This window comes from Leopardus geoffroyi, chromosome A2 (genome assembly GCF_018350155.1).
Source record: "Leopardus geoffroyi isolate Oge1 chromosome A2, O.geoffroyi_Oge1_pat1.0, whole genome shotgun sequence".
Lineage (NCBI taxonomy): Eukaryota > Metazoa > Chordata > Mammalia > Carnivora > Felidae > Leopardus > Leopardus geoffroyi.
This window is the reverse complement of record NC_059331.1, coordinates 59,495,526-59,519,811: the sequence shown is the minus strand read 5'-3', so window position 1 is coordinate 59,519,811 and position 24,286 is coordinate 59,495,526. Positions and strand designations below refer to the sequence as shown.

The 24,286-nt window shown below is 48.6% G+C and overlaps 1 protein-coding gene across 1 annotated transcript in view; it reads right to left on the bottom strand.

Moving 5' to 3' along the window:
* Nucleotides 1-12,606: 12,606 nt before the first annotated feature.
* UROC1 (urocanate hydratase 1) overlaps nucleotides 12,607-24,286 on the bottom strand; it is a 40,535-nt gene continuing 28,855 nt past the window's right edge. The window contains exons 17-20 of the mRNA XM_045494046.1: nucleotides 22,306-22,405; nucleotides 18,929-19,010; nucleotides 14,467-14,566; nucleotides 12,607-13,330 (exon numbers count right to left, since the gene is read on the bottom strand). Coding sequence (XP_045350002.1) covers nucleotides 13,190-13,330; nucleotides 14,467-14,566; nucleotides 18,929-19,010; nucleotides 22,306-22,405 — 423 coding nt within the window. The 3' untranslated portion in view covers nucleotides 12,607-13,189. The remainder of the gene's footprint in view (nucleotides 13,331-14,466; nucleotides 14,567-18,928; nucleotides 19,011-22,305; nucleotides 22,406-24,286) is intronic.

Genomic DNA, 24,286 nt, shown 5'->3' with positions numbered 1-24,286 from the left:
TATATTAATTTCAAGTGTACAATATAGAGGTTTAACAATTCTGTACATTATTCAGTGTTTCATCACAGTAAGTGCACTCTTAATCCCCTTCACCTATTTCACCCACACCCCACCCCCTCCCCTCTGGCAGTTTGTTCTTTATGTTTAAGAGTCTAGTTTCTTGTCTCTTTCTTGGTTCATTTCTTTTGTTTCTTAAATTCCACATATGAGTGAGATCATGGTATTTGTCTTTCTCTGACTTATGTAGCTTAGCATTATACTCCCTAATTCCATCTGCATTGTTGCTAATGGCAAGATCTCGTTCTTTTTTAATGGCTGAATAATATTCCATTGTATCTTTACACCACTTCTTCTTTATCCATTCATCGGTGGATGGACACTTGGGCTGCTTCCATATCTTGGCAACTGTAAATAATGCTGCATAAACATAGGGGTGCATGTATCCCTCTGGATCAGTGTTTTTGTGTTCTTTGGGTGAATACCCAATAGTGCGATTGCTAGATCTACAGTTCTATTTTTAACTCTTTGAAGAACCTCCACACTGTTTTCCACAGTGACTGTACCAGTTTGCATTCCCACCAACAGTGCATGAGGGTTCCTTTTTCTCCACATCCTCGCCAACACCTGTTGTTTCTTGCATTGTTAATTTTAGCCATTCTGACAAGTGTGAGGCGATATCTCATTTTTTTGATTTGCATTTCCCTGACAAATGAGTGGTGGTGAGCATCTTTTCATGTGTTGGCTGGCCATCTGGATGTCTTCTATGGAGAACTGTCTGTTCACGTCTTCTGCCCATTTTTTAATTGGATTATTTGTTTTCTGGGTGTTGAGTTATATAAATTCTTTATATATTGTGGATACTAACCCTTTATCAGGCATGTCATTTGCAAATATCTTCTCCCATTCCATAGGTTGCCTTTTGGTTTTGTTGATTGTTTCTTTGCCTGTGCAGAAGCTTTTTTTATTTTGATGTAGTCCCAATAGTTTAATTTTGCTTTTGTTCCCCTTTTCTCAGGAGACATATCTAGAAAAATGTTGCTATGGTCAGTGTCAGAGAAATTACTGCCTGTGCTCTCTCCTAGGATTTTTATGGTTTCAAGTCTCACATTTAGGTCTTTAATCCATTTTGAATTTATTTTTGTGTAAGGTGTAAGAAAGCGGTCCAGTTTCATTTTTTTGCCTGTTGCTATCCAGTTTTTCCAACACCATATGTTAAGAAAGTGGTCCAGTTTCATTCTTTTGCGTGTTGCTATCCAGTTTTTCCAACACCATATGTTAAAGAGACTGTCTTTTTCCCATTGGGTATTCCTGCCTTCTTTGTCGAAGTTCATTGACCATGTAATCATGGGTTTATTTCTGGGCTCTCTATTCTGTTCCATTGACCTATGTGTCTATTTTTGCCAGTACCTTACTATTTTGATGACTGGTGCTTTGTAGTAGATCTTGAAATTTGGGATTGTGGTACCTCCAGTTTTGTTTTGTTTTGTTTCAAGATTGCTTTGGCTACTTGAGGTCTTTTGTGGCTCCATACAAATTTTAGAATTATTTGTTCTAATTCTGTGAACTAGATTGATATTTTGAAAAGGATTGCATTAAATCTATAGATTGCTTTGGATAGCATGGACATGTTAAAAATATTTCTTCTCCCAATCCATGAGCATGGAACGTCTTTCCATTTCTTTATGTCATTTTCAATTTCTTTCACCAATGTGTGTAGTTTTCAGAGTACAGGTCTTTCACCTCCATGGTTAAGTTTATTCCCAGGTATTTTGTTATTTTTGGTGCAATTGTAAGTGGGATTGTTGTCTTAATTTCTCTTTCTGCTACTTCCTTATTAGTGCAACAGAGTTCTGTGCATTCATTTTGTATCTTGTGACCTCACTAAATTCTAGTAGTTTTTTCAGGGAGTCTTTGGGGTTTCCTATATATAGTATCATGTCATCTGCAAATAGGGAGTTTTACTTCTTCCTTACCGATTTGGATGTGTTTTATTTCTTTTTGTTGTCTGATTGATGTGGCTAGGACTCCCAGTGCTATGTTGAATAAAAGTGATGAGAGTGTATGTCCTGGTCTTATTCCTGACCCGAGGGGAAAAGCTCTCTGTTTTTCCCCACTGAGTATGATGTTTTTCATATAAGGCCTTTATGGTGTTGAGGTATATTCCCTCTAGATCTACTTTGTTGAAGGTTTTTATCATGAATAGGTGCTGTACTTTGTCAAATGCTTTTTCTGCATGTATCAAAATGATCATGTGGTTTCTATCCTTATTCTTGTTCATGTGATGTATCATGTTGATTGATTTGCAAATATTGAACCACCCTTGCATCCCAGGAATAAATCCCACTTGATTGTGGTGAATCATTTTCTTTTTTTTTTTTAATTTTTTCTGAATGTTTATTTTTATAGGAGAGAGACACAGAGCATGAGCAGGGGAGGAGCAGAGAGAAAGGGAGACACAGAATCCAAAGCAGGCTCCAGGCTCTGAGGTGTCAGCACAGAGCCCCACGCGGGTCTTGAACTCACAAACCGTGAGATTGTGACCCAGTCTGAAGTCGGGCGCTTAACTGACTGAGCCACCAAGGCGCCCCTGGTGAATCATTTTCTTAATGTGTTGTTTGCTTCAGTTTGCTAATATTTTGTTGAGAATATGTGTGTCTATGCTCATCAGAGATATTGCTAACTACAGAGTTCTCGAGATCATGAGCAATTTTTATAATTAAGAAACTTTTTCCACTATGGAAAACGGTATGGCAGATCCGCAAAAAACTGATCATGGAATTACCATATGACCCAACAATCCCACTTCTGGGTAGATACCCAAAAGAACCGAATGCAGGGACTCAGACAGATATTCACACAGCCATGCACGTAGAAGCATTATTCTAGCACCCAAGAGTTGGAAGCAGTCCAAGTGCCCACAGATGGATAAATGGCTAAACAAAATGTGGTTTATGGATACAGTGGAATATTCTTCAGTCCTCAAAAGGAAGGAAATTTTGAACATGTCACAACATGGATGAACCTTGAGGACATTGTGCTGCATAAAATAAGCCGGTCACACAAAAAAAGGATAAACCGTGTATAATAATACATGGTTTTATATGAGGACCATTTATATGAGGACCATTTAGGGGCACCTGGGTGGCTCAGTCGGTTAAGCGGCCGACTTCGGCTCAGGTCATGATCTTACAGTCCGTGAGTTTGAGCCCCGCGTCGGGCTCTGTGCTGACCGCTCAGAGCCTGGAGCCTGTTTCCGATTCTGTGTCTCCTTCTCTCTGACCCTCCCCCATTCATGCTCTGTCTCTCTCTGTCTCAAAAATAAATAAACGTTAAAAAAAAATAAATAAATGAGGACCATTTATATGAGGTCCCTAGAGCTGTACAATTCATAGAGACAGAAAGTAGGGTGGTGGCTATAGGGGCTGAGGTGGGGGGAGGGGGAGTCAGGACTTAATGGATATGGAGTTTCAGTTTGGGAAGATGAAAACATTCTGGAGCTGGATGGTGGGGACGGCTGCGCAACAGTGTGAGTGCTTCATGCCCCTGAACTGCACTCTTAGAAATGGTCAAAATGGTAAATTTTATGTGACGTATATTTTCCTACAATAAAAGAAAATTTAAAAAAATTTTCAAGTTTCATTTATTTATTTGGAGGTAGAGAGAGAGAGTGAGTAAGGAAGGGTCAGAACAAGAGGGAGAGACAGAATCCCAAGCAGGCTCTGGATCATCAGCGTAAAGCCCGATGGGGGGCTCAAACTCACGAACCACAAGATCATGACCGGAGCTGAGATCAAAAGTCAGATGCCTCATCGAGTAAGCCACCCAGGGGCCCCGAAAATTTAAAAATTTTTAATAAAACACATTTGGTGGGAATATGGATGCATTTTGGATTGTTCAGCTTTTAAGAGATACCTTGGGTATTTTTCATAACACTTTTAAATGGGTGAAATCAGCCTTACTTAACATTTGGTAAGGATTCATCTCACCCTTCCTACTGCCCTAGGTTCTCCATCGCAGCAAGTAATAGGGCTTACAGTGAAGAGCGGGTGTGCTAACTCATGAGCTGGGCTGGAATAGTTGTTGTTCCTCAGACAGAGAGGAACTCTTCAAGCATGTGTGTGTAGGAAGTGGTTTGGGGACAGCCAGGGGAGGAGACATGACACACAAGTGCTTGTCCTATTTGTGTGCATCTGGGGAGAAATCCCACCAGCCCAGATTTTGCTGGGCACCCAGCACTACAGCCAGGGCACAGGGGTGCCAGAATACCTAGCTCCGGGGGTCCCAAACAGACCAGGTTGGGCCACCTGCCACTGGCAAAATCCAGAGGCAGAGACACCCATGTAGGGAAACAGGAAAGGAATTTATTTCAGGCGGGCCAACACCGGGAAGACAGCAGACTAGTGTCTCACAGTCTCCAAAGTGCCAAAAATACTTCTAGGTTTATATAAGGAAAATGTGGGGCAAATGTGGGTGGGTACAAGCAGGTGAGCAGTGAGGGTCATATCACGGGGGGGGGGGGGGGTCTTGTTGGCTCAGGGCATTGCTTCTTGCTTGAGGAGGTAGTTTCCTTCCCACTGGGGATGCTTTGCCCGAAGAGGCTTTTTCCTGAATTAAATTGCAAAGAACTGAATCAATTAGAATGTACAGACTGAGGGGCACCGGAGGGGCTCAGTCGGTTAAGCATCCGGCTCAGGTCATGATCTCGTGGCTCATGGGTTCGAGCCCCACATCAGGCTCTGTGCTGACAGCTCAGAGCCTGGAACCTGCTTCATATTCTGTGTCTTCCTCTCTCTGTCCCTCCCCTGCTTGCGCTTTCTCTCTCTCAAAAATAAACATTAAAAAAAAAAAACGAATGTACAGACGAAGATCAAAATGGAGGGAACTGAAACACCCTTTCAGCACTCGGATGGCATCGCTGTGGGCTTTGAATTGCCAAGCTCGATGCGCAGGGCATCGAAAGTTATGGCAGGAGTAGGACGGGCTGAGGTTGGGAGTTCAACGTTTATTTATTTTTTGGGGGGACAGAGAGAGACAGAGCATGAACGGGGGAGGGGCAGAGAGAGAGGGAGACACAGAATCGGAAACAGGCTCCAGGCTCTGAGCCATCAGTCCAGAGCCTGACGCGGGGCTCGAACTCACGGGACCGCAAGATCGTGACCTGGCTGAAGTCGGACGCTCAACCGACTGCGCCACCCAGGCGCCCCGAGGTTGGGAGTTCAAATGTGCCTTTTTTCCCCCAGCACCACTGAGCAGGGAAACTAAAGGGAGACCATGAAAAACTGCTTTTTTTGCTCCTTTTCCCACTTCCGTTCTTGCTCGGGTCTATTCCCCTGCCTTATACTTGCCTTATAGGACAGATGATATATGTCCTTCTTGTAAAAGGTCAAGGACTTAATGATTTCTTTGGGGTCTTCCAGCACAGTAGAGAACATCTAAGGAGGGACCAGGTGGGGTCATTATGAATATCTTGGAAGATTCCACTGACTCACCAAGACCCCTGGCTCCTGGGTACAGGTGACTTAAAGAGGACACCTACACACTCCTCTTTGTTCCTGTATGCCTGCGAAAACACAGGCACTTGACTATAATTCTCAGTAAAAAGCCCAGACTCCAAGCAAAGATGAGACTCACTCTTTTTTCCATTCCGAGTTTCCCAGGTGCTCTGCCTGAATCTGCACTCTCTCTAGGTCTGCAATAAATTCTGCTCTCACTTCATCTCAGCGCATTTGGTTTCTATTCTGCACAAAGCCAAGGACCCCCTTGACCGGTCCTGTGAGACCCCCCCTCTCCATCCTTGGCCCCATCCAGCCTGCAACACCACCAAGCAGTTACCCCAATTCTGGTACTATCTACCTGGATATAGCGTCAGACGGCATAGGCTATGGGCTCAGGCCTAAAAGGACTGCCCCCCACACACACCTCCCCCCTTGTCCCTTTCCCCCCTTGTCACCTGTGCTTCTGAGGGACTGGAAATAGACTGGAGGTTCCCATGACCCCGTACTTGGGTTTGATACATGTTCTAGAGTGGCTTACAGAACCGAGGAACCTGTTACTTACCAGCTTACCAGTTTTTTATAAAAGGACAGAACTCTGCGTGCCATTCTCCCCAAATCTCCACGTGCTCTCCAACCCAGGAGCTCTCCTGGCCCCGTCCTTTAGGGCTTTTACAGAGCCTTCAATACTCAGGCATGATTGATTAAATCATGGGCCGTTAATGATGGATTCAATCTCCAGCCCTGCCCCACTCTCCAGAGGTCAGGGGGTGGGACTGAAAGTTCCAAGCCTCTAATCACTCCCTTGATTCCCCAGGCAACCAGCCCTCCAGCTTTAGGTGTTCCTCAAAAGTCACCTCATTAACATAAACTCACATGTGCTAGAAAGGAGTTCAACACTATAAAAACACTTTTTTAAAGAAACTTTTAATGTGTATTTATTTTTATTTTTGACAGAGACAGAGCGCGCGCGCACGAGAGAGAGAGAGAGAGAGAGAGAGAGAGAGAGACGCAGAATGCGAAGCAGACTCCAAGTTGTCAGCACAGAGCCCCACGCGGGGCTTGAACTCATGAACCATGAGATCATGACCTGAGCCAAAGTCCAACACTTAACCCATCGAGCCACCCAGGCACCCCTAGAATATAAAAACACCTTGATCACTCTTATTAAGAAATTCTAAGGGCTTTAGGAGCTCTGTGCCAGAAATGGGAATGAAGATCAAACATATATTTTTTATTATAAATCAAAATACCACAGAGTAGGAGGAAACCTCTCCATCAGGGAAGCCTGTGATGGTTAATTTTACGCGTTAATTTTAGTGGGCCATATTAAACATTGTTTCCGGGTGCGTCTCTGAGAGTGCTCCCAGACAGGATTAGCATTTAAATGGATGGCTCTTCTGCAAATAGGTGGGCATTTGCAATCTGTGGAGGCAGAGGAAGAGGAATTTCCTCTTTTCCTGTCTCGTGGAGCTGGGACACCTCATCTCATCTCCTGCTCTCTTTTTTTTTTCTTCTTATTATTTTTTTTTTAGTGTTTATTTATTTTTGAGAGACAGAGAGACAGAGCACAGGCTGGGGACCAGCAGAGAGAAGGGGAGACGCAGAATCCGAAGCAGGCTCCAGACTCTGAGCTGTCAGCACAGCTGGAATCCACGAACTGTGAGATCATCACCTGGGCAGAAGTCGGGCGCTTAACCGACTGAGCCACCCAGGTGCCCCTCATCTTGTTCTGGGATTTACACCATTACTCCCCTGGTCCTCAGGCCTTCATACTTGAACTGAATTACGCCTCTGGCTTTCCTGGGCCTCCAGCTTACAGTTCCAAGGGACTGCCATGATATACATAGCAAAAATATGTATCTATAGACATCTATAGATATGCAGATACATCTCCTACTGGTTCTGTTTATCTAGAGAACAATTGTACACAGATCAAACCCCAACAGAGACCCTGCAGGTGATCCACAGTGGGAACCAGGCAGTGTAAGAAACTGGCATCACCAAGCCCAAGAAGGAACAGCCACAGTTGGCCTCCCCATTGGAGGGCAGTAAGGATTGGTAGGGACTGGGGCAAATTGGAAAAAACAGCCCAGCCCCAAGGAGCCTCCAGCTGCTTGCTGATACAGAGGTGGGAGGGCGCAGTGTCACCTGATCTCTTGATTTCTTTATGTAAACGGAAAATCCGGATATTTAAGCCAAAGCGTCCAACTTGTAAAAACTGGTGACAAAGTCAAACATTTTTTAAACAGGGCACGCCAAACAAAATGCAAAAGCAGGTCAAGTCTGGCCCCCTGCCCTCACTGTAGGAACCTACTGCATAGTTTGGGACAGGAGAGCTCATCTCAGCCCTGGCTGTCAGTAGAACGTGCAGCTCTTGATCTTAGGGTCGTAAGTTTGAGCCCTGCGTTTGGGGGGTGAGAGTTTAGTTGAAAAAGGAGAGCACATCACTCCGGTGAGGCCTGGGCAGGCCAGCAAGGGAAGCATCTGGTTCCCAGGGAGTTCCAGGTTCAGAGAGGACAGAGGCTACCCAGGAGAGACCCTGACACGTTCACAACCTTGGATTTTCAAGGCAACTGAAGCCAATGCCGGTCATGGCCAACTGGTTTCTGTTTTCATCATTTTGATGAAAACATTTGTCAATAGACCACACATCTCTGATTTCTTAAAAATAACACTGAACTGGAGACGGAATCCCTTTAAAATATGGACTTTCTGTGTCTGCCTGAGACACCACCTAACAAGCCACGTGTTCCATCCCCTCTGTGGAATCTAGATGAGGTGTCTCTCGATCGGATGGGGGCCCCCGAATGTGGGGTGACGATCGAGTGGAAGCGGGGGGTGCAGGAAGTGAAAGAATTCATCTGAGGCAGAACAAAGGGGATAGAAGTTTATAGAATACACTGAAGGGAGCAGGGAGCAGGACCGAAGAGAGGCTATCTGCAAGAATGTGGTGGGTGGGGGTTGCTTTTAAAGGGGGACGATCGGGGCATGTGGGTGGCTCAGTCGGTTAAGTGTCCAACTCTTGATTTCAGTTCAGGTCATGTATGATCTCACAGTTCGTGAGATGGATCCCCACGTCGGGCTCTGTGCTGACAGTGGGGAGCCTGCTTGGGATTATTTTTTTTTTTTTTTTTTGTAACTTGTCTTATTTTTTATTTTTTTAAATTGACATCCAAATTAGTTAGCATCTAGTGCAACAGTGATTTCAGGAGTAGATTCCTTAGTGCTCCTTACCCATTTAGCCCATCCCCCCTCCCACATCCCCTCCAGTAACCCTGTTTGTTCTCCATATTTATGAGTCTCTTATGCTTTGTCCTCCTCCCTGTTTTTATATTATTTTTGTTTCCCTTCCCTTATGTTCATCTGTTTTGTCTCTTAAAGTTCCCATATGAGTGAAATCATATGATATTTTTCTTTCTTTAATTTCACTTAGCATAATACCCTCCAGTTCCATCCACATAGTTGCACATGGCAGGATTTCATTCTTTTTGATTGCCGACTGATACTCCATTGTGTATATATACCACATCTTCTTTATCCATTCAGCCGTCGATGGACATTTGGGCTTTTTCCATACTTTGACTGTTGTTGATCGTGCTGCTATAAACATGGGGGTGCATGTGTCCCTTCGAAACAGCACACCTGTATCCCTTGGATAAATGCCTAGTAGTGCCATTGCTGGGTCATAGCATAGTTCTGTTTTTAGTTTTTTGAGGAACCTCCATACTGTTTTCCAGAGTGGCTGCACCAGCTTGCATTCCCAGCCTGCTTGGGATTCTTTCTCTCCTCTCTCTCTGCCCCTCCCCCGCTTGTGTGCACTCTCTGTCGCCCTCAAAATAAATAAATAAACCTTTTTTTTTAAATTAAGGGGGAAGATGGAGAGGTATGGTGACGTATCGAATTCTCCCCTTTTGTGGTAACCGTGCCTTGGTTGTATGTAGCCCTTTGGCCAGTTAGGGACGAAGGATATTTAAAATTTTTTTTTCAATGTTTATTTATTTTTGGGACAGAGAGAGACAGAGCATGAACGGCGGAGGGGCAGAGAGAGAGGGAGACACAGAATCAGAAACAGGCTCCAGGCTCTGAGCCATCAGCCCAGAGCCTGACGCGGGGCTCGAACTCACGGACCGCGAGATCGTGACCTGGCTGAAGTCGGACGCTTAACGACTGCGCCACCCAGGCGCCCCGACGAAGGATATTTAGAGGTGGGTCTCCTGATGGGCTTTTTCTACCTTCCATTGTTCAAAGTGGCCTCTGCACACTCCATGGTTACCAAGGCTGTGGTTGGCTGCCCCAGCTCCGTGCGGAGCCCCGTGGTGGCCCCACTCTGAATGTTAGTCATGCCTTCTTCCTGCTGGTGGAGGACTGACATACCGCCCCCGCCCCGGGAAGTAGCCTGCTTCCTGGCCTGGCTTGGAATGGAGCCAAGAGGCTCGTGGCTAGAAGCCCCCTGAGCCGTGGCCCGAAGCTGGCCATCGAGCCCTGCCTGCCTCTCCTTAATAAGGGAAGGTGCTGGGGGTCCCTGGCTGGCTCAACCAGTAAAGCTCACAACTCCTGATCTCGGGGTTGTGAGTTCAGGTCCTGCACTGAGGATGTAGCCTACTTTAAAAATAAAATAAGGTAAGACGCGGGATGGGAAAAGGTCTTGGTCTTAACATGGAACACAGCCTCTGTTTCTCCCTAGGAACAGGGAAGGGGCACGCCGATACATGCACCAGAGCGCTCTCCACGGAGACTTGTTGATAGACCCTATGAGGATTTAGAAGTGAGCTTGCTGCATAAAACAGAAGCCCTCCTGGGATGGCTTTAACAGGTGAGGACTGTGGAGTCTGGATGAGGGCCAGCGGGGCTGGGACAGCAGCTCTACTGCCACCAGGAGCCCGGGGAACCTCTGCCTTTCCCTGAACGTCCTCCATGCAGGGTTGCTGTGCCTCCAGGCGTCACAGTGGAGGTTCTCACGGGGGAGAGGAGGGGAGAGGGCCAAAAGCAATCCAGCCTCATCCGACCACTTTTATTCCGACTTTCTCAGGAGTCCTGCCCTGTAGACTTCCACATCATCTCAGGGCCAATAGTCACTCCTGATTGCAAAGCAGTCTTGAAAATCAACTATTTTTTCATGTATATACTGTTGCCCAGACCAAATTGGGGTTTTGTTAGTAAGGGGAAAGGAGAACATGGCCCCTAGGGAGGAGACAAACAGTGCCGAGTGGCTGAAGACTCAGACCCCAGCTAGACTGGCCTCCTTGTTGCAAGCATAGAGGGGGAGGGGTGTCAGGTTTTCTTTGGCTCCTTAGACACCTGTCCCCCAATGTCCCTTCTCAATTGTCTGTTTAGGGTGGGTGTTTGTCATGAGCTCCAGGGGCTGAGCTAAGGTTCTCTAATGAGAATGAAGTGCATAGCCAAAGCTGCCTTGCTTTGCACAGTGAGGTCATGGCCAGGGAGAGGTCTCCTGGCCTGGACAGCCAGCCAACATGGTGAGGCTGCCCTCTGCCTGACTTCCTGCGTGACCCTGGATGTTCCCAGGGAAGGGGGAAGGTCCCAATATCAGTCAATGGGGTGGGAAGTGTGGAAGAAGATGGGCAGGAAATTCACCCCTCCTCTTGCCTCTTTTTTATAACCTGGGGGAGAATAGAGCAGAACCATGGTCACCCTTTGACCGTGATGCAGGTGTTACTACTCTGTGTTAGCTTAGAAAACTGGGCTCTGGGAGCCCAAGGCCCCTGAGGTCCTGGCAGGCAGGGTTAGGAGAAAGCTAAGGACTGCCTGCCACACCCTCCCCATCCACCTCTTAATTTAGGAGAAATTTTTATTTTATAAAAGAAATGCACCCACAGGTTGGGGCTCCAGAAAGCAAGTTTGGCCTTCTCCATTAAATAAGCATAAATTACATACATCAAAGTTTTATCAGACTCTTGGCATTTCATTTCTAAAGCCTGGTTAATTACAAAGGAAAGGGGGAGTCTTGTCAAATCACTGTGTGCTACACCTGAAACTAATATAAGATTGTGTGTCAACTAAGGGATGCCTGGCTGGCTCAGTTGGTTAAGCGCCCAACTTTGGCTCAGGTCACGATCTCACGGTCTGTGAGTTTGAGCCCCGCGTCGGGCTCTGTGCTGACCGCTAAGAGCCTGGAGCCTGCTTCGGATTCTGTGTCTTCCTCTCTCTCTGACCCTCTCCTGCTTGCGCTCTCTCTCCCAAAAATAACACACACACACAGATTGTGTGTCAACTCTCCTTTGATTAAACAAAAAGGGAAGGGGGCATCTCACTGGTTGTAGGGCAGGGAAGCAGTACCCCCCCACCCCAACCCCATCTCCCAGGCCCGGTCCCACAACAGGTTGATGCCATGGTCTGCCCTGCATTGGAGGGAGGAGCCAGAGTCCTCTTCCCAGAGGGGCTTGTTCTGAGTAAGGCAAAGGGTTTAACCTGGGTCCCATTGTGTGAACCAAATAAGAAAGTATCCTCCCCGCAGCATGCTCTCAGTGGCATCAGAGGGCAGTGCTCTCTTTGGGGGTCTTTCTCCTCCCTCTCTCCCACCCCCAACCCAGTACTACCTTGTGTCCTCCTCTTGGTCTTAGCTCAAGGGGCTAAGGGGTCATGGGGAAAGCCACTCACACCCACAGCCTACGGCACCCCAGAGGATGTGGACATCAGACAACCGGAGTCAAGGAGGCAAGGGGAGGGGGTCCTAAAAGTAGGGGAAACCTTAAAAAGAGCAGAGCCTACTTCAAAAGGAAGGCCTGGAAAAGCATGGCCACATAATCCCCTTTGCCTGGGCACTCTGCCTCTGAGCCTGGGTTATGGACCCAACCATTACTGAGATCAGAGATCTGAGCGGGGTGGGGAGGGGGGGGTGTGCAAGAACACAGTTTCAGGCCCAACAGGGCTCCTGCAGGACACATGGTCCCAAACGTGGCTCTCTGGAGCCACCAACTCCCCTCAGGAGTGACTGTGCTGCATTTTCCTGTGCCCCACGCTGTGTGAGACATCAGAAACACCCTCCTCTCTCCTTTTTTCCCCCCACAAAGTACCACTTACCTTTTACGGCCAAGTCTTGCCTGCCCCTATCCCACTAGCCCGTGTCCTCCTTGCCCATGACACCTTACACGGCTTCTAGTTAATCCTTTATTTCCCTGCTTTCCTTCCCGAACCCTCCAAGCCCCGGGCCTGGCCGTGCTCCTTGGGTCCCACAGCTGGGGGCACTGAGGTGCAGGACGTACATCACAGACATCTGGACGGGCCAGCAGATGGAAGGACAGCTGTGTGGATGGATGGACAGGAGGCAGCATGATTCGTAAAACAGGACAAAGGAAACGCTGCCCCCTTTGCAAGAGAAGGACCGGCAGGGGCTTTGAAGGGACTTGTTGGTGCCCAGTATCCATGGCACGCACGCCCTCCAAAAGCTCCTGGAGTCCTGGCTCCTCTGTGGTAGACTAGGGGATTTGGCCCTGGACAAGGGTGGTTGCCCCCCGCCCAGGGTTCCCAGCAGTCAGAGACAAATGGCCCCATCTCTCCTGGCTTGGCTGGCTCATCCGTAAAATGGGGGTGGTAGTGGCACATCCCCAGATGAGGGCTTGTGTGTGAAACTCCTACCCCAGGAGACAAAGGGGTGTGCTGAAAGGTGCAGTGTGGCTGTGAGGGTGAGGACAGGGACTAAGCGGGCGAGGGGACTGCAGGCGGCTCCTGGGCTCCCCTCACAGCCGCAGGGCCTGCTGGAGCATGCGCTCATCTGCCACCTCCTGTGGGAGCGTCACCACCAAGCCCTTGTTGTCCTGCATCGTCTGGCAGATGATCTCGTAGGCCTTTCGGTTCCCAGACCAGCAGCGCCGAGCCACCTGCAGGGTGGGGACAGAGGGGGCGGCTGCTGGTGCCAGCACCGGGTCCCCGGCAAGGCATTCCGGACACACCGAGGCCAGGCTGCAGATCCTGACCGTCTCCCATTTGAGGGACCCTCTGTGCTATGTGTGATGCACCTGCCCTATCCGTACCTCTGGCTCAGCCACCTTCTCTCTTGGCTGGATGACTCACTTAGCTGCCTCTCCGATCTGAAACTGGCCATCCTTCGACCCAGCCTACTCCATGTCCAAAAAAGAGCTCGCCTCCACACAGGGGCAGCAGGCCAGGTATCGGGGAATCACCCTCCACACCCTCCTCCCTCCACCCCACCCTCAGAGAATCTGCATGCATCTCAGCTCTGCCTTAAAATCTCTCTCCAGTCTTCTTCCTTCTCTCCCCCCTCAGTCCTCAGGGCTCCCCCCGCCTCCCTGCTGTCATATTTGCCACCCCCCATCTTCATGCCCCCCTCACCTCCTCCATCCCTCCCCTCACTGCCTCACGGCCCTCAGGAGAAGTCCGCCCCCTCCTCTGGGGGCTCCCTGGGAGTCAGCCCCTCCAGGGATCCTCCCACCCCCCCCACTCTTACGCTCACTCTCTCACCCGACATCCACCCACTCACTCAGCACCCCTCCCCATCATTGCCTGACCTCCCATTTGGACCCATCACCCCTTCTCGCCACCTGTGACATGGTCACAGAGAGGGAGGGAGTCCCCGCAGGGTCACACACACATGCACACACAGAGAAGACTGCATCTCCACACACAGGTGATAGCAGGTGATCTCTGCCTTCAGAGATGTGGAAAGAAAACGCTTTAAAAGGATGCCCTCAGCCCCAGAAGTTGGGGGTGCTCTCACTGGGAGGGAAGGGCCAGGGCCCCCTGTGCACACAGACGCTGAAGCTGGACTGGAGGAGTAAGGCCAGAGGCAGGGAGACACAAAGGGGACTCGGAAACAGCCCAGAAGGATACACAGAGGGACCCCGGTCGCTGGAGAGGAGAGACGCTAATGTGCAGGTGTGGTGTGACTGTTTTCTGGGGAGGAAGGGAGCAGAACTCTCTCTCAGGTCTGCAGTCTGGGGAGGCAGAGCCCCCCATTGGAGACGAGGCCAGCGGAAAGGCCTGGGGTGTGACTTACCCCATTGGACACGTCCCAGCTGAGCATCATCCTGGCCTTCTGCTCAGCCTCCTGGGTCCCATCCAGCACGAGGCCAAATCCTCCATTGATCACTTCACCCCTGCAAGAGGCAAAGGGGTTTCCAGGTCACTCTCCAGGCCTGCCCCTGCTTGGAGCCAACAGAAGAACACGCATGTTTGGGGACACTTTGGAAGCCTCGGCTCACAGAGGTAGTGTGGCGAGCACCTGCAGCCTGGAGCCCACGCCCTCTCCACAGCCTAGGGGACGCTGGGGTCGCTGGGCTCTGCGCTGCCCACCTGCACCTCCAGGCTTTACCCATCCACCACACCTCCCTTCAGGATCCTCTCCCGTGTCACCTCCTGGAGGTGACCTCTTCCTCTGCGGTTCTGAGTGTATCTTATAAAGACACGCTTCCTTGGGGGTCTCTTGTGTTGCTCAATTCAACTGTCATTCTTCCCGATTTCCCTTTATGCTCTTTATTTTTCTTGCCTCTTCTTTCTGCTTGCTTACGGTGTATTTTGGGGTCCCAATAACTTGATCTGAAGGCTGAGTTCCTTTATTTCCCGTATATCTTGTTTTCCAACGAACAGATTTCTCTGAGCACTGTTTGGATCCCCTCCTGTCACAGATCCGATACGTTCATGTGCTCATTCGTGTCTTCCCAGTGACACGTGCCTCTTATTGAAGTACGTTAATGCTATCTGACTTTCCGCATGCTTGCCCTGAGGTTTTGTGCCATCGGCTGTGAGCACCCTCTCCTTCCTGGCACCCTGGATCTTCATCCTCACCCTCGGTGTCATTATCAAGGGCTGTGGCCTGTGCCGGACCTGACTGCCACTCCCGCTCAGCGAACATCACTATACCCCGCATTCCCCCATCAGTTACACACACAGGAAACGCCCTCCATCTCGTCAGCACTTGCCAGGACTTTACTGCCAAACACGAACCCCTGGGACCACGGCATCCGGCTTTTCAGTCTCCACTTCCAGCCAATTCGCTCTTTCTCCTTCCTGCACCCAAAAGGTGCATCTAGCTTCTCTAGTCTCAGATCCTTCAGGCCTTACCTGCTTCTCTGCCCAGTTTGGGCTCTCTGGACAATCTCTGCCAGTTCCCACCAAGAAGGCGAGATGCCCTCTACCCCAGGAGCCAGCCGTGCTCCCCTCCCCAGGAGTGGGAGCCAAGTACCCCCACCAGCGGGCAGCCGCCCCTGCCCTGCCCTCAGCCTGTGTCCCCGCAGCTGGACAGCGCCGTGCCTGCTGGCGGGCTCCCTGCACATCTCCCACCAGCTCCTGCGCAGATTCAAGGTCATCGTCATTCACCTGCTGATGTTGGGTAACAGGGGAAAGCCGGTGCCAGCCAGAGTCACCAAGCGAGGACCTCAGTGTGTCCTTCGACCAGAGAAGTCTTTGGACGATCAGAAGTACATCTGTCCAGTGCACGTTTAAGTATGAGATGTGCTCTAAGACATTGTTTAGTGAGGAAAAGTGTTGGTATTAGGATAAAGATGGTGGGTCAAAGGTATGCATTTATTCCTCAAAGACGTGGACCCTCAGGGCTGAATCTTGCTGTGAGATTACAAGGTACATCTGAGGGTGACATGAAAACACGGATTGAGAAGTCTCAACACCCAACCGCGAAGCCCTGTCCCTTCAGCTCAGCTCCCAGAACTGGCCGCACCCTCCCTACAAGGACAGGTGACAAGAGCTGTGTTTACTGAGCAGACCAACCAGTCTAAAACCAGAGACTGAGCACTGACCTCTTCTGCTCTGCAGCCCATGGTCCAAAGGTCCATGAGCACACCTGGCCACGGGCGCCATCTCTAAACACAAGCAGACAGCAAGGACCACTGCACAGACAGCACAAGGACAGACTCCAAACAAGCAACCAGAAAGAGGGGCTCTGAGGAGACAGAGGGAGAGAAAGACGACACACAGCTGATGCGGATGAGGCTTGTCTTGGAAACGTAAGAGATCCAAAGCAGGGAGCAAATAGACAACATAAAAACTGAAAGCAAATAAAGAAATGGGGGCGGGGGCGGGGGCGGGGGGGGGTGCTTATCACTTAAAAATGGATTTGTGTAGAAAAAGAAAAAAATTAGCTGACAAGTTGGAAGTGATTTCCTCCTGGACCAGGAAAGGTTGAGGTTCAAATTTTTTTCCCTGCTGATTTTTGCAGTAAGCCTTGAAGGAGTATCCGACAGATTAAATTATGTGCATGTGTGAGTATGATGAGAGTCCAAAGTGAATCTGAGGCACCTTCCCAAAAGAGCCCTCGAGGACTGCCAGGATGGGCGGGGGGGGGGGGGGGGGTGTTGATGCCGGCCTCTGGCTAGCCTGCAGCCCTGTCTGCACAGCCTGGGGGCACAGCCAGACAGCCAGAGGGTGGGAGCAACTTGGGAATTGGCAGGGAGCCTTTCCTCTCTTGGGAGCTCCCCACGAAGGGGGTCCTGCTCCGAGGCCCTCAAGTCATGGATGCTTTCTCCAGCCAGCTCTGCTCCGCCCCTTCTTGCCCTCTGTGGTTCAGTTGGCAAACAGCAGGTGGATTCTGGGAGGTGAAAGATCTGGGTTCGATCCTGGCTCCACCCCCAGCTCTGTGGCCTTGGGCACATTACTCAACTTCGTTCTCTTCACCTCCAGCACCGAGTCAGCAAACCCAGTGCCAAGACGCCAGGCACCCCACAACCAGGCACTCTTCGTCCTGGTTTTCTCTAGCTTGTGTATCGGAAAGAACACGTACTCCGGTCACATTTTCCATTAATTAGAGCCACCTGACGGCTCCAGCTCAGAATTCTGGCCTCGAAGCCAGCCCACCGGAATGCTCTGAGAAGCTCCAGTGCTGAAGGACTTGGCTCGGGAGGGCCAGGCCAAGCTTAATCCGGCCAGCACGGGCTCAGAGATCAGTTCAGAGATTGCCCTCCCAGGAGCCGTCCTCTCCGAAGCAGCAGCGCCCCCTGCTGCCCGGGGGAGCCAGGAATCCAACTTGGCCTGATATCCCAGACCCAGCCAGGTGAGGCCAGGTGAGCTGGGACAGGTCCAGCTCATTAATCTCCTGGTGCCTCAGTTTCCTCATCTGTAAAATGTATTTTCCTTCTAAGATTAGGTAAGAGACTAGATTCAAAGAGTTTATTTAGCAAATGCTTGCCACATCATCCATGTGTAATAAATTTTAGTTATTCATTATTCTTTGTGAATGATTATTCCTTGTAATATTGTGATTCATAATAAGAAATATACATTTATTTGGTCTTCGCTCCATTTCTGGCACAAAGTTCCTAAAAACACTTGGAATTTTGTAAGAGACAGAGCAGTAAAAGTGCCTTTTGCTATGTTAATGAGGTGACTTTTGGACCACCTCTAAGGATGGAGGGGGCAGGGAGTGCTAGTTTCCAGGAGAACCAACCATATCTTTAGGGGAATCAGAACTTTCAGTCCCACCTCCCCAGACCTCCAGTGAAGGGAGAGGGGCTGGAATTTGAATGCTCATCAGGGATCAATGATCTTGTCAATCATGCTTAAATAATGAAGCCTCCATTAATACCTGAAAGGATGGGTTTGGAGAGGTTCTAGGTTGGGGAACCAGACTTCCACGTGCCACCATATCAGGCCCCAAATTCCGCAAGGACAGACACTCCTTTATTCGGGACCTCTCCCTATGGCTCTTGATTTGCACCCTTTGATATCCTTTGTAATACACAGATAATCTAGTGAGTATACCGGTTTCCTGAGTTCTGTGAGCTGCTGTAGCAAATTAGTGGAATCCAGGGAGGCTACTGTGGGAACCTCGGCTTGGTGGCCAGTCGGTCAGAAGCACAGGCAACAACCTAGACCTGCACTTGGCAGTCTTGTGGGACTGAGCCCTAACCTGTGGGGTCTGCTGCTATCTCTGAGTAGATAATGTCAGAACTGAGTTGAATTGTGGGTGTTGGAGAATTGCCTGGTAGTGTGGGAAAAACCCCACATGTTGGAGTTGGGGGTGCAGAATTAGAGCATACCTACTCGTGACGGAGCTACAACTGTCAGCCGTTATAGGACCCTCCCATGGACCCCAGTCAGACTGCAAACAGGCCTGGCAGGGCAGAGCCATGAGCTGGGGACCCAGGAGAGCTCAGAACCCAGGTCTTCAGCCTCCCAGCCCAGCTGCCCTGAGAATGTCAGTGGAGGAGGCCCGGGACCAGACAGCGCTGAACATTCCTGAGAAAAACTCTGTGAAAGCGAAGGGAAAACTGACATGAAAGGGGCAGGTGTGATTCCTACGGCCTTTGTGTCCCGTGTGACAGGTGAGACCCCAAAAGGTAGAGTGGCTGGGGCACGCCCTCTGATTTCCAGCTCACGTGAAGAACACCTCACAGCCAAACCGTTAGCAGAGAGAGCTCAGGGGAGGCAGGGCCCAGGACCCTCAAGGGAATTCCCAAGACCTCTACACCAGCCGGCACCCACAGCACCCAGTTCTCCAAGAACCTTACCAGCCGACACCCCCGCCGTTATGAAGAGCAACCCAGGTGGCACCTCGAAAGGCATCTCCCACGAAGTTCTGCACAGCCATGTCTGTGGAAACAGAGGCCACCACCCATCATTCCCTGAATGAGCCGGGCCGGGAGAAGGCCAGGCTGGGCCAGGCTCTGGCCAGGGGGACAATGGGCTGAGTAGGGCCTGAAGGACAGACAGGGAAAGGGAACTAGAGACAGACTGTAAAAACAGCAATAATTTATGTTTGCAGAGCCGAGCAAAGCTGGAGTATTAACAAGTGCCCAAGTACCCACTGTTAGCCTTCTGGATAGTTATGCGTTCTAGCACTGAATGCCACATAAAGTGCCCCAGAAGCAGAAAGAACACAAGGATTAAAGGCGTGGTGGTACTGATTTTAGCTCAGGCACACAGAGACCCAAAGAGAGTCACTTCTGTCCTTAAAACAACAACAGAAAAATAAGGGTAGGGGAGAAAGTACAAATTAATGACTGTCTTTGACCGCATCAGAGAACTGAGGTCCCAGGGCAGCTAGCTCATTACAATCTGAGACAGGCCCTTGCACAGAGAAACAGCACCCAGACTGGTCACCTTACATGTGTGTCTAACAAACTGCTAAATGACAAGCATGAGCTTGCCCCAAACCTTGAGGCCCCTGGGACACAGACATAAGGGGGTGTGTGTGTCCTAGCAGGCCCTTCCTCCAAAAATCCTGACTGGGCGCTCACAGAGAAGATAAGGGAGGATCCCGAGAATGCTCTTCTCCTTGTGCCAGGCTGTGAGATGTGAGAAATGCAGCTCTAGAAGCTGGTAACAGCCCGGGAAACATTCTCCCCCAGGGCCTCCTGGGATGTCATGGCCCTGCCACGTCTTGGCTCTAGCCCACTGAATCTGATTTCAGACTTCCGACATTCAGCACCGTGAGAGAATGCATCTGTGTTGTTTTAAGCCATTAAAGTTTGTGGTACTTTGTTACCGTGGCCATAAGATACTAACATCAACGATATTAATATCAGAGAATTTCAGAGCAAGGACTATTATTAGGGACACAGAGGAACATTACATGATGATAAAGAGGTCTGTTCTCCAGGAAGACATCATAAGCTGAAATGAGTGTGCACCTAACAACGTAGGTTTACAATACTTGAAGCAAAAATGGGTAAGACCTGAAAGGAGATGTACATAAATCCACAAACTCACTGCTCCCTTCTCAGTGATTTACAGAATAATTAGGAAGAATATCAGTAAGGATCCAGATGACCAGAACGGCATTAGCAACCAACTGAACCTAGCTGGCATCTGTAGAACCCACCAAATAACAGCAGAACACATGTTCTTCTCAAGTGCACCAAAATAGACCATGTTCCGGGCCACAAAACAGCACTTAACACATTTAAAAGAACAGAATGAATACAAACTAAGTTCTCAGACCATAATGGAATTAAACTAGTAACAGGGGTACCTGGGTGGCTCAGTGGGTTAAGCGTCTGACTCTTGACTTCAGCTTGGGTCGTAATCTCATAGTGGTTCATAAGATTGAGCCCTGCATTGGGCTCCATGCTGAGAGCACGGAGCCTGCTTGGGATTCTCTCTCTCCCTCTCTCTCTCTCTACCCCTACTCTGTATGTGCACATTTTCTCTCAAAAATAAATAAAATAAACTTAAAAAAAAAAAAGACGTCAGTAACAGAAAGGTATCTGAAAAATCTCCTAAAACTTGGGAACTTAAAAGCATCCTTCTAGGTAACCCATGGATCCAAGAGGAAGTCTTATAGGAAATTAACAAATATTATGAACTGAATGAAAGTGAAAATATTTAAAAATTTGTAGGATGCAGTGAAAGCACTGTTTAGAGGGCCATTTATAGCATTAAATACTAGAATTCGAAAAGAAAAAAGGTTTCAAATCAGTAACCTCCTCATCTGCCTTATGAAGCTAGGAACGAAGAGTGAGTTAAATCCAAAGCAAGCAGAAAGAAGGACACACTAAAGATTGGAGCAGAAATCAGGAGTGCCTGGGTGGTTCAGTCAGTTGAGCATTGAACTCCTGATTTTGGCTCAGGTCACGATCACACTGTTGGGAGATCAGGTCATGAGATAGAGCCCTGCATCGGGCTCCACACTGAGTGTGGAGTCTGCTTGGGTTTCTCTCTCTCCCTCCTCCGCTGCTTGCACTCTCTCTCAAAATAAATAATAAATAAACATTAGTACAGAAATTAATGAATTGGGAATTAATTAATGAATTTGGAAGCAGAAAAACAATAGAAATGGGTGCCTGGGTAGCTCAATCAGTTGAGCATCCAACTTCGGTTCAGGTCATGATCCTGCAGTCTGTGAGTTTGAGCTCCATGTCAGGCTCTGTGCTGATAGCTCAGAGCCTGGAGCCTGCTTCGGATTCTGTCAGAGCCTGGAGCCTGCTTCAGATTCTGTGTCTCCCTCTCTCTCTGCCCCTTCCCTGCTTGTGCTCTGTCTCTCTGTCTCTCAAAAATAAACATGAAAGAAAGAAAGAAAGAAAGAAAGAAAGAAAGAAAGAAAGAAAGGAAAAAAACAGAAAAAAATGAATGAAACTTAAAGCTTTTTATTGAGAAGATCAATAAAGTTGATAAATATCTTAACAGACTGATCAAGAAGAAAGAAAGAAAACACAGATCACCAACATCAGGAATGACAGAGGAGACATCACAACTGACCCCACAGACATTAAAAAGATAAGTAAAGGAATACAATTCTATACCTACAAATTTGATAACATATGAAACGTATCAATTCCTTGAAAAAAGTGATACAGATTGGGTTCCTGAATGTCCACCTCCTTTCCTTGGGATCCCGTCCATAATGGAGGGAGCACTCCAGTGCTGGGAATGAGCAAGCTATACCAGGCCTAGAACCCACCAGCCTCTGTGATGATTATAATTGTAGTGGGTACAGAAGCAGAATGGTAACAGCAGCTGCAGCAGATAACCAGTGAACACTGGCTGTGGGACACCTACTTAATGCTGCACAAGTATTAATTCATTTCCTTCTTCACAACAACCCTCTGAAGTAGGCACAATTGTTATTTCCACTTTACAGATGAGAATATTGAGGTTCAGAGACTTTAAGTCTTACTGAAGTTTGCCCAGCAAGTGACAGGGTCAGGTGCACACCCAAGTCTAGGGCATCCAACTGTCCCGTTTTGCCTGGCACTTGCCCAATTTAAAAATGAAAAATCCCAGGTCCCAGAAACCTCGCTGTGCTGGGCTGGTGACCCTATGCCAATTCTCTCAGATGCCAGAACATTTTTTGTAACATTATAACTCGCTGAATGAATCAATTGATTTCTAAACAAAGTCAAATCCAACATTAAAAAATTAAAAAATGTTTTTTTGTCTTCCTCACCTGCACAGAAGGCAGAACCATCGTAAATATTGGAGGTCTCCCTAAAGGGACTGTCTGTGCCACTCACGTCATGGTGGTCCCGGCTCAGGACCACCGGTGCCTGCAGCAGGGAAAGATATGAGGTATCAGCTGACAGTGTTTACCACAGCTGCCTGGCAGAGGGCAGAAGTCAAAGGTCAGGCCACACCAGACACCCTTCAGATCCCTCCCCCTGGAAATAGACCTTCTTCAAGAAGAGGAAGCATAGGAGGCATTGTCTGTCTCCTACCTAACGTTCAGATTTCCTGGTCACTTCTTTGAGACATCCAGATGGCTAACAGACACATGAAAAGATGCTCAACATCACTCATCATCAGGGAAATACAAATAAAATCCATGATGAGATACCACCTCACACCTGTCAGAATGGCTAAAATTAACAACTCAGGAAACAACAGATGTTGGCAAGGATGTGAAGAAAGGGGAGCCCTCTTGCACTGTTGGTGGGAACGCAAACTGGTGCAGCCACTCTGGTGACAGTATGGAGGTTCCTCAAAAAATCAAAAATAGAACTACCCTACAACCCAGCAATTGCACTAGTAGGCATTTACCCAAAAGATACAAAAATACAGATTCAAAGAGGTCCATAGACCCTGATGTTCATAGCAGCATTATCAACAATAGCCAAACTACAGAGAGCCTAACGTCCATCAACTGATGAATGATGTGGTACATACATACAAAGGAATATTGCTTAGCCATCAAAAAGAATGAAATCTTGCCATTTGCAATGAGGAGGATGGAGCTGGAATGTATTATGCTAAGAGAAATAAGTCAGTCAGGGGCGCCTGGGTGGCTCAGTTGATTGGGCAACCAACTTTGGCTCAGGTCATGATCTCACAGCTCGTGAATTCCAGCCCCGCGTCAGGCTCTGTGCTGACAGCTCAGAGCCTGGAGCCTGCTTCAGATTCTGTGTCTCCCTCTCTCTGTCCCTCCCCTGCTCACATACTGTCTATCTCTGTCTCTCTCAAAAATAAACATTCAAAAAAAATTTTTTTTTAAAGTCCGTGAGAGACAAATATCATATGATTTCACTCATATGTGGAATTTAAGAAACAAAGATGAATATATGGGAAAGTGGGGGGAAAGAAGAGAGGGAAACAAACCATAAGAGACTCTTAATGACAGACAACAAACTGAGGGTTGATGGAGGGAGGTGGGTGGGGGATGGGCTAGATGGGTGATGGGTACTAAGGAGGGCATTTGTGTTGAGCACTGTGTGTTGTATGTAAGTGATGAACTACTGAATTCTACTCCTGCAATCAATATTGCACTGTATGTTAACTAAAATTTAAATTTAAAATAAGTTAAAAAAAAGAAGAGGAAAAGCATAGATGTTTCAGATGTACCTTGCTAAAAGGGGAGCTCCCATTTCTCTGAATTAAGAGGCCCTCTTCTTCCCTTGAACCAGCCAGGCTTGCTGTCGCCTCTTTGTATGTGCCCTGAACTGCCAACCCCCCGGTATTCTAGCACCTCCCAGATATTCAGGTTTCAGTTCTACATCAGCAACTCAGAAGGCCTGTTCTGACCACCCATCAGACAGACCACTGCCCCCAACCCCCTCACCCCTACCTGATGCAGAGTCACCATTCTCCCTACTCCATAACCCCTACCCCATCTAGAGGCAGCACGCACACACACCCCGTCACCCCCACCCCATCTAGAGTCACCACTCCCCCCCACCCCATCACTCATAACCCATCACCCCCACCCCGTCACCCCCATTCATTTTCTTCTCATGTTCATCACCATCTGAAGTTCCCTCTGAATTTATGCTTTTATCCTGCGTTGTCAGTTTCCCTTTCCCAGTGAGTGGAGGAGGCCGGGACCCTGTCTACTTTGTTCTCTGCCACGTGGTCCCCAGTGCTTTAGAATAAGCCTGGGGTAGAGGAGGCCCTCAATCGAGCATGTGGAATGAATGAACGATTAAGACCTGGCTCTC